This window comes from Anoplopoma fimbria, chromosome 20 (genome assembly GCF_027596085.1).
Source record: "Anoplopoma fimbria isolate UVic2021 breed Golden Eagle Sablefish chromosome 20, Afim_UVic_2022, whole genome shotgun sequence".
Lineage (NCBI taxonomy): Eukaryota > Metazoa > Chordata > Actinopteri > Perciformes > Anoplopomatidae > Anoplopoma > Anoplopoma fimbria.
This window is the reverse complement of record NC_072468.1, coordinates 953,504-967,899: the sequence shown is the minus strand read 5'-3', so window position 1 is coordinate 967,899 and position 14,396 is coordinate 953,504. Positions and strand designations below refer to the sequence as shown.

At 40.0% G+C, this 14,396-nt stretch overlaps 1 protein-coding gene across 3 annotated transcripts; it reads right to left on the bottom strand.

Annotated features, from left to right (window-relative positions):
• Window positions 1-37: 37 nt before the first annotated feature.
• Window positions 38-14,323, bottom strand: tax1bp1b (Tax1 (human T-cell leukemia virus type I) binding protein 1b). Of its 3 annotated transcripts, none has more exons than XM_054621850.1 (18): window positions 14,215-14,323; window positions 11,733-11,926; window positions 8,496-8,598; window positions 7,871-8,061; window positions 7,498-7,656; window positions 6,374-6,522; window positions 5,956-6,046; window positions 4,966-5,151; window positions 4,496-4,747; window positions 4,227-4,397; window positions 3,816-3,888; window positions 3,587-3,705; window positions 3,285-3,410; window positions 2,664-2,747; window positions 1,872-2,076; window positions 1,542-1,705; window positions 1,352-1,437; window positions 38-1,070 (listed from the first exon to the last, which is right to left on the bottom strand). In XM_054621850.1, exons 2-18 carry the CDS (start codon window positions 11,907-11,909, stop codon window positions 872-874), a joined length of 2,535 nt encoding a protein of 844 aa, XP_054477825.1. In that variant the 5' UTR covers window positions 11,910-11,926; window positions 14,215-14,323; the 3' UTR covers window positions 38-871. The 3 variants fall into 3 exon arrangements, with proteins under 3 accessions (XP_054477825.1, XP_054477823.1, XP_054477824.1); XM_054621848.1 differs by having other exon boundaries at window positions 982-1,070; window positions 1,872-2,108; window positions 2,661-2,747; XM_054621849.1 differs by having other exon boundaries at window positions 982-1,070; window positions 1,872-2,108.
• Between the last annotated feature and the right edge of the window lie 73 nt (window positions 14,324-14,396).

Sequence of the window (14,396 nt, the reverse complement as noted above, 5' to 3'; positions counted from 1 at the left end):
CCTAGAAATGTCTGTCATTAACTGTGCGTGGACAAGATTCAGATTCAAACAGACTTTATTAGTTCTTATTAGATACAGGAACCTCACTTAACAAATGAAACATTTCTATGATTGAAATAAGTTATTACTGTAAAAGAGAAGAACGAAAGAAGGAAATTTAACATAAGCTCAGCATGCACTGATTAGCTGATGATATGAAGGATCTGACACAAAAAACAGAAATATTTAAAATCAAAACAAAGGAAACCTAACATAAAACAAATCTATATAATTCACAAAGTATCAATGCTTTCACAATATCATTGGCTTTAATTATTCTAAAATAGATGATCTGATGATATACTGTATTATCATTTCTAAATGTAATCACTGAAGATTTCTCCCTGACTGCATACAGTGCACCAAGGCTGCTTTCTATAAAGAATGAGTAAATGACTTGTACAGTGGTGTTTAAGGGGGGAATCATTTGGTTGGATGTTTTAAATGTAAGTTTGGTAAACACTTCTCTCTTTCCCTGATTCGTTACATCCTGTAGTCTGACAGATGTGTGTGTGTCAATTTAAAGTCAGTATATATGCGTCATATCCCCCTAAATTAAACTTCGAATCCAAATGAAGGCAAACCTTTCACCTATAAAAAAAAAAAGTTAATTCAGCAATTCAGTAGCCCCGCCATATACGCTGAATTAGAATGTAATTTTAAAATGTCACATCACTTCAAAGCGTTTCTCTAACTTGAAGTAACAAAGCGAAAGTCAGTACAGTCCTAAAGAGTGGATCTTCACACCATAACATGCAGAAAAGAGTGTAGAGGGATTTATTTCAGTGGCCACAGGAAGTAGGCAGACCGGATGTGCTGATTTTCTGTTTTTCTAGTCGAAGTTGAGCGTGTGGCCGTCGAAGTGGGTGAGCACATGATTCTCAAACACCTTCTGGTCGCAGTCCAGCGGGAACTGCTCGCTGCACATGGGGCAGATTTTCCAGTGGCTCTCCACATGCTCCTCAAACTTGCTCTGGTCATAGTTGGGTGGGAAGATGACCTCACACAGCGGACACCGCTTCATGTCCATGCTGCACACACGGACGGGACAGAAGAAGAGAAAGGCAGGAGGAGAAAGCTCCCGTTAATAAGCAGTCGAGTGATGATGTGGGCAAACCAGGAGCGCCGGCTAATAAAGAGCATCTGTCTGATGCGACGTGGGTGGCCTGCTGCTTGACTTTTACCAACAAAAGGGGGTTTTGCAGCAGAACAAACACTTTACACATGTTACAATGCGCAGGTTTAGAAAAATGTAGGGTGCAGCAAACTTGTAAGGCATTTATTAGAGTTTGAGCATGTGAGGGTGTGTTACCTGGGATCAAAGCAGAAGGCAGTTTGTCCATCACTCACAAATGGACTGTGAGCTTCAGTTGCTGTGGGCTGAACGTTGGTATTACCCTGAGAAAGAACATTTGTGAATATTTAACACAAAGAAAAAAATCTATCACCACTATTTAACCGCATACTGCACATGGGAGAGAACACTGACTGTCTGAGCTTACATTGTTGTTGTTGTTTTGCTTTTCCTCGGACTCCTCGTGGCCCTCTGGCCGGCTGTGGTTGCGGGTGGGTTGGATACACACAACATTACTATCCCAGGAGGGCGGGCCCACAGGGGGCAGCCTAAGCAGCTGGTCATCTGCTGAGAACTCCTCCTCTCCCTCATCTGCAGGGAGAGAATTCAGAGACATAGCTGCTGTAAATGACAAGTCAATTAGTACTGGAGAATTCTGAACAAAGGTACTTCCTGTAAGTCGCTTTGGATAAAAGCGTCTGCTAAATGACTGTAATGTAATGTAATGTATGTGAATCTTTCTGAAAAGGAAACCAACCTTTTGAGTCGGACATGGAGTAAGGGTTCCCAAAATGCAGCTTGGTAGGGCTCTGAGAGACCAGCAGGGGGGTGGGGGCATCCTGGGTGTATGGAACAGGGTACTGCAGGAATAAAGGCACACTGGACTGGACACTCTCCAAACTGGTTTTCTCACTGCCGCCCTGATCACCCTTCCTGCTGCTGCTGCTGCTGCTGCTGCTGTGCTGCTGCTGCTGCTGCTGGCCTTCTGGAGCTCCTGGTCAGGAAGCAGCAGAGTTAAAAAATATATTTAACAACAAAGACAAATGTCAAAATGAATTTTTCTGTGGATCTACATATCTCTATGCCTGCCTGCCTAAAGGCAAGTAACACATAACTGCTTAAAATCACACAGCAGCTCCTGAGATATGAGTTCTTGCTTTTTCTCTCGCTCACACAAACAATTTAATTTGTGCCTTCATTAAAAAAGAAACTCTTCTCATTTTCAAAGGGATGGGGAGGCTGTGTTTTATTGATGTTAGTTGCAGACGCCAATTTAGTTTACAGTCTAAACCTCAAATTGGGTCATTCTGCTCCTCTTAGCTGTAACAGCATTACCTCTGAGCAATATTTAAGGTCAGTCAGGACCTTGCTGTGGTCCAAAGTAATGGAATGGAAAATAAGAACTCATTTACTTTGCTTCTGCAATTAGAGGCATATTAAACACAGCCCAGATTGGGAGAGGGAAAATGGCAAGGGAATAGCAGTTTTCAAGGAATTTTTAGAGTGGAAGAAGTCTATAAAAGAGAAAATGAAAACTGTCACTAACCACCTCCACTTTTTCCTTCTCCTTCACAACAAGTGCTAGTGTGTCCTTCAGCTCCTTCAGCTCCCGTCCCTTCTCAGCTACCTGGCTCTGAAGTAAACAAAAGACACAAACACACAAGAGGCATTCTCAGTTCTCAAACATCTGACATGCTGCTGATTGAAAACTGCACGATTGAAATACTCTAAAGAACTCAGTTTGTGACATTAATTGATCACAGCCGTAAAAGTCTTCCCTTTGCAGAGGACTGATTTATGCACAATACCGCTCAAAGCAAAACAACCTGTTTGGAGTCCTCGGAGACACTAAGCAAATATCCGCCTGACCTGTGCCAGGCACAGCATTAGCCCGGCAACTGGAGATGACTCCTCAGAGCCAAACTTCGCTTGTCTCCAGAGTTTGAAATAAACAGCAGTAAAATGTCGTCTCGCAGATAGGCCTGCTCATAAACAACACTGTCTGAGCGGCTCTGTTCAAGGGGAGAGATAGCATCAAAGGCTCCATCCCAGAGCCATACCCGGCGGTAAAAACGCAGTAAGTGTCCAAAGACAGACCTGATTTGAAAGGAGCAGCAGAGCATCACTTGCAACAAATGGCCTGATCGCAGTGCTGAGTGTCTAGACTGACCTTGTAGCGATCTTCCTCTGATGCCAACTGCAGTTTCATGTTCTCATTCATCTTCAGTTGTTCCTTAAATTTCACCTCCATCTTGGCCAGCTCATCAGCAAACATGCAGCTACGCTCCTTCTCCTCCTGAAGAGCAGTCAGATATTAACCAGTGCTCTTTTAAAAAAAATCATATTTCTTTATCCTACAATGCAGGAGGCGCATACTTCCCTTTGGAGAACACGAGTCTTCCACAACAGGGTTTAAACATCTAATTTGGGGACACACGACCAGTAAAAGGACGTAAATAATATGTTTCTTACAACCAGCATCTGCTTGCATTTCCTGTACTTGTCATTCCGGTCGGAAGCCTCTCTGCTGAATCCTTTGAGCTTTTCCTGGATGATGGCTTCCAGCATGGGATCAGCAGAACCTGGACTCCCTGGGAAGACAATGAAGGCAAGTCAGACATTTTGGCAAAGCATGATTACAGTTTTAACTGCAATTGTTCATTCCATGACTTACACTTTGGCACAGTTAGATGAAACGTACCTGGCACCGATGTGTCTGGACTCACGGATACAGGGATTGTTGAGGCCTCTTGTGCTGAGCTTCTCTTCAGATCCTACAGAAAGGACAAAGTAAGTTTTGAAAATGAGCTCTTAATGCAACTAGAAGACAAAAACAACCAAAAGTAAACTGGCGCAGGCCCGAGCTGCATATAAACATGACTTAAGAACACAAACAAAAGTATGCTCCTGAACACAATTACAAAATCACAGCAGATTATATTTTTGTGTATTCAAAAATGTCTGGATATAAATGGATATACGAAAAGACATTAGGATTTGTTAATGTCCTCTGCAGACATTTAGTGTCAACATGTTACAAAAATGTAATGCACGTTCTGTTCTCGTGTAATATAAGTATGAAGTATGTCAGCGGGTGTCTGCTGGGACCTACCCCTTGCTGGTCAGAGAGTCTAAGCACATGTTTCTGCAGTCGCTGACATTCCTTGTATTTCTCCTTGTAGTGTTCTGCAGCCATGTGCAGCCGCAGCTTCAGATCCTCCACCTCTCTCTGCAGCTCTGCTAAAACAGCCGGATCTCCAGCAGCTTCGTCTTCTGTTTTGGCCTGGTGAAGAAAAAAACATTACAGTTGCTCAACAAGTCAACAAATAAATGCATTTTTTCATCAATAAAGCCTGTTAGCAGTCTGATTATCATCCTTACCGCTTCCTTTTTGGCCTCTGCCTTCATCTGCTCCACCAGGCGCTCCAGGCGGACGCACTGGGCCTGAGCTTCAGCCTTTGCCTGGCGAAGGGCATCGGCCTCCAGCTTCATGTGGTAGAGTTCAGACATGGTACGGTCGCGGGTGCTAGAGGCGTCCCTCAACTCAGCGGCTAACAGGGAGGACTGCTGCTGCTTGGCCTGGAGCTGCTCTTCCTTCTGCCGCAGCTTCTCCTTCAGGGCCTTCATATCTCCCTGCAAGAAATAAAGCCGTTTTAAGTGAAGGTTTGTTATTCCCGCAAGGCCGCAAAAAATGTGTACTTACTCTTATTTTTCAAATTATAATTATTTTTTTATAAATTCGTATGTCATCATTATTATGATATAAGCACAAATCAAGTTAAATACGGTTCATGACAAATCTATCTAGGTGTTGTGACTTTCTTAAAGCATTTAAACAAAATGATTTGTACCATGGGGGGAACCTTGGCCAGGATCTCTCTGCACTGTTTCTCCTTCTCAGTGAGGCAAGCCTGCAGGCGTCCCACCTCCTCTTTGAACTGGGCAATTGTGTTTTCCTTGTTCACATCCACAGACTTCAGCATCTGCAGCTCTGCACTCAGCTTAGTGTTCTCCAGCTCCCGGTTTTTCAGGTGAATCTGGTGCCCACACACCCACCCACACACACACACACACACACACACACACACACACACACACACACACACACACACACACACACACACACACACACACACACACACACACACACACACACACACACACACACACACACACACACACACACACACACACACACACACACACACGAAGTTATAATACACAAGAGAAGTTATTAAACATAAAGTCCTTGATGTTTGCCTCATTTATACAACACCATTCACGATCATGTACCAAAGAGCATATGACTATTAAAATAAATGTTGCATGACCTCAATTACAAAACAGAGATTGAGATAGGCCTATAAAGTTTTCCTTGTGCAAAGGCTCCAGTGTGAGGGTGCAAGTTAAATTAGGTATAGGTTTTTGGCTTCATTTCCGTGGCGACACTAGAGTATGTGGCACTCCCAGTTCCTTTTCAGTGCCGACCACACCAAAGACACAGAAACACCAGACGCACAGAAGAAGACAGATTAAGGCATGCCCTCTTTAGACTAAATTCTTGGGCAACAGTATGAAGAATAATCACGAAAGTAAAAAGTGAAAAACAGGAAAAGGCAATGAACTGGACCTCCAATTTGGGGAATGTAATATAACAGAAATGATGTTAACTGTACAGATTGTAAAACTGTCACTAACATGGCTGTCAACTGCCCCCCTGCCAAGCCAAGGGAAGTTATATGATGATCATGTGACATGAAAGTACATAGCTGCTTCCTACCTGAATATTGACACTGTTTATTTTGTTAATAATCTGACTTTGAAGACTACCAGCCCATTACCTTATAGAGTTCCTTCTCATCCTTCTCATTCTTGAGATGAGACTCAAGTGCCTCCTTCTCTGCTGTGAGTTTCTTCACTCTATCCTTGAGACTAAAGAAAAGGTCATAAACATCGTTAGTCACAAATTATATCAACCATCACACTCTCTACGTTCACATTCAGTTTTTTGGAATAATTGATTAGTAACCATATTATAGATTATGTACTATGGTTTGCGCTTTTTTTAATGCACCACTCACAGATAAAACAAGCTGCTGTCAAAAAATACGCAAATGTCAGCTACTTGCTCCCTTCTTAAATGGTTTATATATAAAACCATTTGAAAAATTAGACATGTGATAATCACATGAATAAGCATGCATGTAACCAAACCTGCAATTCAGTAAATCTGCAACAAACCCTCGATCCTGAACTCACCTGTCCAGCTCAGTTTCCTTTTGTAGACCCTTCTGGGTGACTCCAATCAGATCCTCCTCCAACTGTATAACTCTGGCTGTGGCCTCCTCCAGCCTCCTCTTTACTTCATCTTTCTCTTCCTGCAGGGCCTGGGAAGAATTCTGCACATCCTGGGAGACAATAAAATATAATGTTGGCAACAGTTGGAATAAAACAAACAAAAAAAGACCAAAGACGATAGAAAATATGAAAGAAGAATGCTTCCATTTGATAATGTGCATAATGTAATTAATTCATTCTCATTCATAAAAGAAATACTTAACTCAAATTTGTGCCAAGACCTACATAAACCTAGATGGCTTCAAAACTGACATGACAAAATAATGCTAACTTCTTGGTACACCTCTTTCTTTGACTCTATGCTCATGGAAAACTTGTGCAAAGCATAAAAAGTTTATTGTCTTCGAAATGCAAGTCTAAATCAAACTCAACATTATGTCTCCGTGCTCTCAAACTTAACAGATGACGACAAAAAAGCAAAAGGAAATTATTAGTTTTTACAATTTGTTTATAGGAAGAATTTTGAAATCTTTATATTCACACCACATTAAAAAAATCATATAAAAGTTCAGTCATAAAATTAACAGCCACAAAATCTGCAATCATGTTTTCATCTGCAAAAGTTTTAAAGGCTGCAGAGGACAGCAATATGAATTATTACTGACACCGCCTTTAAAAGTTAATGTTACGCTATAAAAAAACAGAATTACAACTTTGATCATTTAGACATTCATATCTGTCAGAGTGTGATTTATACTTTGAGTGGATCACAAGTTTGAATAGCTCTGCACATTTGCAGTCTTTCGCTAGGGGGTGCTAAGAGACTGTTTGGCCAAATTAAAAATGATCCTTGGTAAAACTACAAGAACTAGATAAGAGCATCAGTCGTAAAATTAGGAACATATATTAGCATGTGCTGCTCAATGAACAACAAAGAACCACTATAATATATGTCAGTTGTTATACAACAGAAAAGGAGAAAGACTTCTTGCTTCACTAACAAAACTATTACAACAGCAACAAACAACTTCCTCCTCTTTACTGCTGGCACTCCTATCTGCCCTTAAAAATTGTACTCAGCTTACTTGGTTCTCTCTTCTCAGCTGGGCACAGGTTTCTTTCTCCTGCTCACACTCCTTCTGCAGGCTCTCCTTCTCGGCTTCCAGCTGCTCCTTCTCGTGCTGCAGGAGGGCCATGTTTTTGACCAGCTCCTCTTTCTGTCTCTGGGCTTCCTCCATCTTTTGCTGCACAGAAAAAATGATTTGTTCAAGAGTTTGGGGCCACACACAAAATAATTAACTTAACCAACAAAGAAAAAACACCACCGCTAAAATAGCATTTAATGTTGTTTACCACTGTTTATTATATCCATACTAACCTAACATTATTTAAGTGGCAGTTGTGGATGTGACAGCCACATAAGATCTGAGAAGCATTGAGTGCTAAGGCATACTATACCTCGAGGAAGCTAGCCTTGGTGGTGACCACCAAGATGTCAGAGTTGCATTCATCCTCCACAGTGAGCAGCTCGTCCTCTGAAGGGCTGTTGGCACGGAACTGGAATGGCGTGCTGGCGCCCCTGATCTCCCCTTTGTGGGTCACATAGCAGAACTGGTAGAACTCGGCATCATCATTGGGCACATAATATCCTGGGGAAGGAATGACATCCAGTCAGCGAACTCACAGCAGTACACAGAAGCAAAGCAAAAGATATTCCTCCACGTCGCTCAACTCGCCTTAGTCCTTAGCTTCTCTTAAACTGCACACTTATTCCAAAGTGCGGTTATAACCTGGAATGAATGTGTGTATAACTGAAAAAGTGCAGGGTTTGAATCCAAAAAGCAAATGAGACTCTTTCTTACCTTCATGTCATTCTCCATTAATTTATAAAAAAAGTATAAAAGTCAAAAAAACACATAAACTGAAAACTCTCTAAAACCAGAATATATATCTATGGGGAAAGCTTCTCATTTATTTCTACCCACTGATTCAGTATTAAAGTTTTAACAATCCTCTGAACAGCCCTCAGATATGCGGTTATTAAAAGGTGTCAAAGTTATATAAAACGATGGTATGATCTTACCCTGAAAGACCACTGTTCGGTTGACTGCGGTGCCTTCCACATAGTTCTCAGGGAGAGGCGACCACAAGAATGTGTAATAGTCCCTCGCTGTGCTCCAACCAACCTGTGAGACATTGTGGGGAATCCATTCAACCAGACGCTCTCACCACATCAGTGTAAGATAATAACAATGGAGGATTAACAAGGAGACTTCCTAGAATCCACACAGTGCCACTTCCAAAATATCTCAAACTGGTTTATTACGGTAATCATGGCGTTTTCAATCTATGTTGGATTGATTGAGTGCAAGACCATGATAAAAAAGGAAAAATTATCATTTCTGTAAACCACTGCAGCTCCTGGTCAACATGTGCATAGGGTCCAGCTCTTGTCATGAACAAGCCTAACTGTGGAAATGTAGCTACAACTCACTTCTAACCAGAAGAGGGAAATAGGTGAAAATTTTATACATAGGTGACTTGAAAATGAAAACCAAAATGTAATTATACGTATTTTATGTGTTGTTAACTGACGGCTGATGAGGGGGGAGTAAAGAAAATACATCCATAACTTCAGCCTGGTGCCATAAAACTGTCAAACAAAATCAGAGTCACATCGAGCTGGCTGGCTTTCGGCGTGCACATTCAGGCACACACATGCCTCCACAGCAAGCCCAGTCAAACCAGCCTGTTACACCAGACTCTACCGCAGAACACAGATTAAAATGTGGGATTTGACTTTTAAAGTGATGCCAAAATTATATTTTAAATATTCATGCAGACAGATCTCACTTAAATGTATGAAACAGATGTGGCTTTGATGTGTACGGTCCTTTTTCCACTATCTGGGCAGTTTACTTTCTCACCTGTGTACAAACAGCCTACAGCTACAATACTGCAAGTGTTCATCAGAGCCAGAGATAGAAAGCCCTGGTGCTCCAAAACCCCCAATTGTTACCAGTGCAGTTCCAGCCTCCAGCAGTAAAGAACAGGAAGCAATTAAAACATGCACCTAGTTAGAGAGTGTCATTACTGAAGGCTAGCCCCTACCAGTCCACTCATTAGAGCAGCAGAGGTGGTGGTGGTGGTGGTGGTGGTGGTGGTGGGTGAAAAGTCTTAGAGGAACTCTTTCTCTTACAACAGACTAGCCTGCAATGTGAATAAATAGGAGGAGAGGAGGTAGAGACAGTGTAGAGCTGCCATAAAAAAACTGGACTGGGGATCGATTACACAGGCACTGCAAATATACAAGCAGTTACAAAATGTGATCATAGAGCCTACCACTGTATTTTAGTTTAAACTTGACATTTTACCAGCATTCCAGCTAAAGTCCTACTTCTGCAAGAAAGCTGACAGAAGCCAGTGGCAAAGATGCTGCAGGAGGTAATGTACTGTCTATGAAAGAGTCAGACTGTATAAATTTAAGGGCAAGTTGTTCATGAATCACACAGAGAGGTTGAGCTTGAAGACAGGTTAATTATAAAGCAGTGCTTGTTTTCTCCTAGGCTACTGTGACAACCTGTCCCAACAGCATGCCTCCATGAACCCCAGAGCAGCTTGCATCACGCAGTTTGATAAATGTTCCGACATCAAACGGGCCAAAGGCTGCTTTTGTCCATGTGCAAACAAGAACCTGTCTACCATCAATATATCATCTACAGCAGATTTAGTTTCTTTGACTTGCCAACTAAAAGTGTATTATTTAAACATTTGTAATTTCTTTTAGGTTGGCATGTGAAAGCCTAAATTACAAATGTGACAATAATTAATTTTCAATTTGGTCATAATTCTTCAAATGCATACTTCTTTGAACCAAATTACTGACAGCTGTGCGAACAAGTTACCCTGCACTTGAATGAACCTTAGACATCTTCTACTCAAACCGCATCACTTATCTAGACTTATCTGGAAAATGCCTATTCAGATCAAAGGTTCATCAAATAAATAAATAAAAAAACTTGAAAGTGGTAGCACTCCAACTAATCTCAGACTTGATTTGATTTGTTTGACCGGGAGTCAATTGCAACCAAATACTTGTTAAGGAGCGAACACTGATGCACAGTGCATTCAGGTTATCGCTATTCATACAAACGGAAGAACTTGGCACCAAACGTCTCATCTGTGAGCACTGCCAGAAACATTTACACAATTTACGATCCTGCCCTCAGCCTTTTCCAGCTCAGCTCTGTGTTTTAGAGGCTCAAGAAATTAGTGATTTTAAGATACAGTTGGTGTCTAGCTTGAGGCTAAGCACAATGTGATGAGGCATTCAACTACAAGAGAGTGCTGAGTCCAGTATCTTAACAGACAGACATTACCTGATCTACCAGCCTAACGTGACCTCATTCCTCAGTGAGGCTTAATGGAAACCTCTGTATACATGCATCCAGAAACATATCAGGAAAAGCTCACAATAAGGTTTTTTTCTGACACAGAATGAATAAATGGCTTTCATAAATTTTACAAAGATACAATCCATTTAAATTCCCCCTTTCTAAGCGAACTACAATAATTTGTCTTGGCTGGCTTAATGGCATTACAGCTACATGCTACAAGAATAAGTGCATGATACATGTATTTTTCTGACTCTTAATATTAGCAGCACATTTAGGCAAAATGCAACATAAACAGAGAGAGCCATTAGTTATATATATATTTTTTTTATCTGGTGTGATTTAATTCCAGCTTCCGTCTCATCTCCGGAAGAAAAACCGCATGTTGGTCCAGAGGAGCCTGGAGCCATATGCTTCTGTGTACATCCACGATTCACTACAGATGAGGCTAAAATAAATGACTGCTCCTATAACAAGATCCATGTGGGACACTGAAGTTTGTGGTGGGAATCAAAATGCTCCATTTCCCCTTCCAAGTTCATTTCTTAAATAAACACAACAATAGCTGAACTTGTAATCTCTCAGTTTTTTTCTCACCAATTAATTAATATTTTGTTTTCACCTTTTTATTAAAAGTACTAGTAATTTCTGGATTATAAAAATCCCAAAACTACCTGCAGGGTGTTCACTGGCACAGATGCATAGATTTTATGTCATGCTTCGATAGCCACAATGTCATTGTTCCAATATACAAATGGAGTTACCATACCGTAGTTAGAGATTTACCTTCCAATATATCATATGCAATATGCTCTAGCCAATAAAACAATTACTGTAATACTTCTGCTACTCCCATAACTAATAACCATTATGCATCTATTGTTTTCTTCAAAGGCTTTTATAACACACTGAAGAGGGTTATTCACCTTGAATATGCCAACCCAGTCCTTTGGATGTGGTTTGATGAACTGCGTCAGTGTGTAGTGACACTCCAGAGCAGCATGGGGCATGTAACTCTTCCCCACATTCTGGAAGATGACATGGGCAAAGTTTGATGTGTCCATGTTGGTGCTTAATAAAGTCCCGTCCAGGAACAGTGCCATAAGTCACTCAGCAGTGGCTACACAGGAAGAGACAAGTCACAGAATATATGATGAGGAACAATAATAACCACAGAAACAAACAAAACACCACTCTTTAGAAAAACTTAGAAGCAAGCCATTTCTAAACAAAGAAACGGATTCAACCCTGAGAATCCTACAAATACTGTATATTGGTATTGATTAAAATGTCATTGTTTCCTATCAATCGTCTAGTACAGAGTAAACACAATTTGAATTATATTTCTATAAGATTTCCATACATTTTAAAGTGGAAACATTCTAATTTTACTTAGGGTAACCATTTTAGATATATAAACAGAGCCATGTTGAATTTTCAGATGGTATATAATCATTATTCAATTATTATCATTGTTGCTTTTCAATCCAGTCCCATATAAAAAACTTTGTCCCCCATTTGCCATCCCAATCTGCTGTAGTTTCTCATTCGACTCAAACACAGTGAACCTATCCGGCAATCATTTAAGTTTTTAAGGAATCTCAACCAGTGCATGGACATTTATCTTCAATTTTGAGTAATTTTTTAGGGTATGGGATAATTTTTAAATATTTCCATTAAACAGATGTATCAGCCATGGTCTTGTATTGTCACAGATTAGTCTCACAGAGACAGTTGGGAATCCCTTGTGTAAAATTCCATTCTTACCAACAGGAAGTTGCTGTCATATGACCAGCAATAAAGTGGGTCATTAGTCAGTGGGAAAACCAAATTTACAGTACAAGCCATGACTTTTTACTTCCAACAAATGATTGTCAAACGAAGCAAAAGGTTAATGATAATGTAGCTACATCCATAAAAAATAACTTATCTGTAACACCCTTAAGATAAACACACCTTTTAAATCAGTCAATTCAGCTCATGCATTTATCAATCATTGCTGAAACACAGTTACACTGATAACACCAAAAAGAATGCAAAGGATTAATGATCTTGTGTCCTGAAGATGTACTTGATGGCTTCTTTCCTCAAATGCAAAAATGAAACAGCTATACCAAATGAGAAAACAGACCCATCTTCTGTGTGTAAAAACAACAACAAATGTCTGCTCATGAAGTAGAAATATAACTGTAATGGATCTCTTTTATAACCCAAGTAATTACCTTTATTTAACTATTACTTAACTAGATGTTTTTTTAAAAACTGAACTATACTGTTTAAATTTCCACTATTATCCTACATTTTTCATTCAATGCATAAATTCATCTTGCAAACGACAAACAAGTAAAAGAAACAACTGCTATCTTGTATTTAAGTACATTGTATACAGAACCAGTCAAAAGTTTGGACACACCTTCTCATTCAACTACTTTGAAGAATGTAAAATATAAAACATATTCTGGTTTGTTGAGCATTTGTTTGTTTACCACAAAATTCCACATGTGTTCCTTCATAGTTTGGATGTCTTCAATATTAATCTACAATGTAGAAAAAAATAAAAATAAAAATAAAGAAAAACCATTGAATGAGAAGGTGTGTCCAAACTTTTGACTGGTACTGTACCTGATACATTAAGACTTTTACTAATTATAATGGGTGACATTCATTGATATTTAAGTCATTATTTGGCATGAAATATTTACTTTTGGTACAAAAGGTAGCATTGGCATACTATGCATTTTAATTGATAATCAAGTGTATTATATAATATTTTAAATACTCAGACAGTGCCACCATATTCACGATAAATTAGAAAGCAGAAACAGAAACACTCTTTATTTGAACTAGGTTAACACTAACACATGATGAGGTGAGCTGGACTTCAGGGTGGATCTTCAGTTTCGGCCTCAGCTGATATCATTTCGTCATCTACGTAACTGGGCCTGTGACAGTGAAACAACAGCTGCTCTGATGATAGATTGTTGTCATCTAACGTCACAGCGATATATAATATAATATAACCGGAGATAACCATCACGACTGATATGAACAGCTGGCAAATACGAGCTCCGGAGTGAGGCCTAAAGGAACCAGAGATCATGTGTGGCTAGGCTAACCGTGCAGCTAGCTGGATAGCAGTAGTTTGTTACTTTGCTGGACGAGATCACACGTTAAAGGCTGTTGTAATATTACGTTATATGTGTTCCCAAGACTCCTAAACCCTTTAAAGACTCAGCATTATGTAAGAAACATTAAAACGCCCATTAGCTAAAACAGCAGCTAGGTTAGCCGACGTAAACAGGACAAGGTTAGCCGACGTAAACAGTCTCTAAAAAACATGTCAAGCGGAGAAAACATCAACAACAACTGTGTGATTAGTAGTATTAATAAAATAATCGTGAAACATACCAAGTTGCCATGTTTAAAAGCAGCTGAAATCCGAATGTATCATAAAAACAAGTGTTGACGCAGTTCAGTGCTTTCCCCGTCAGCGCTTCCTGGAATAATAATAACATTACGTCACTTCCGGAAAGGGGGACCTATTTGGGAGTCCCACCAGTCTGGAATTATTTAACAATTTAATAGTTAAA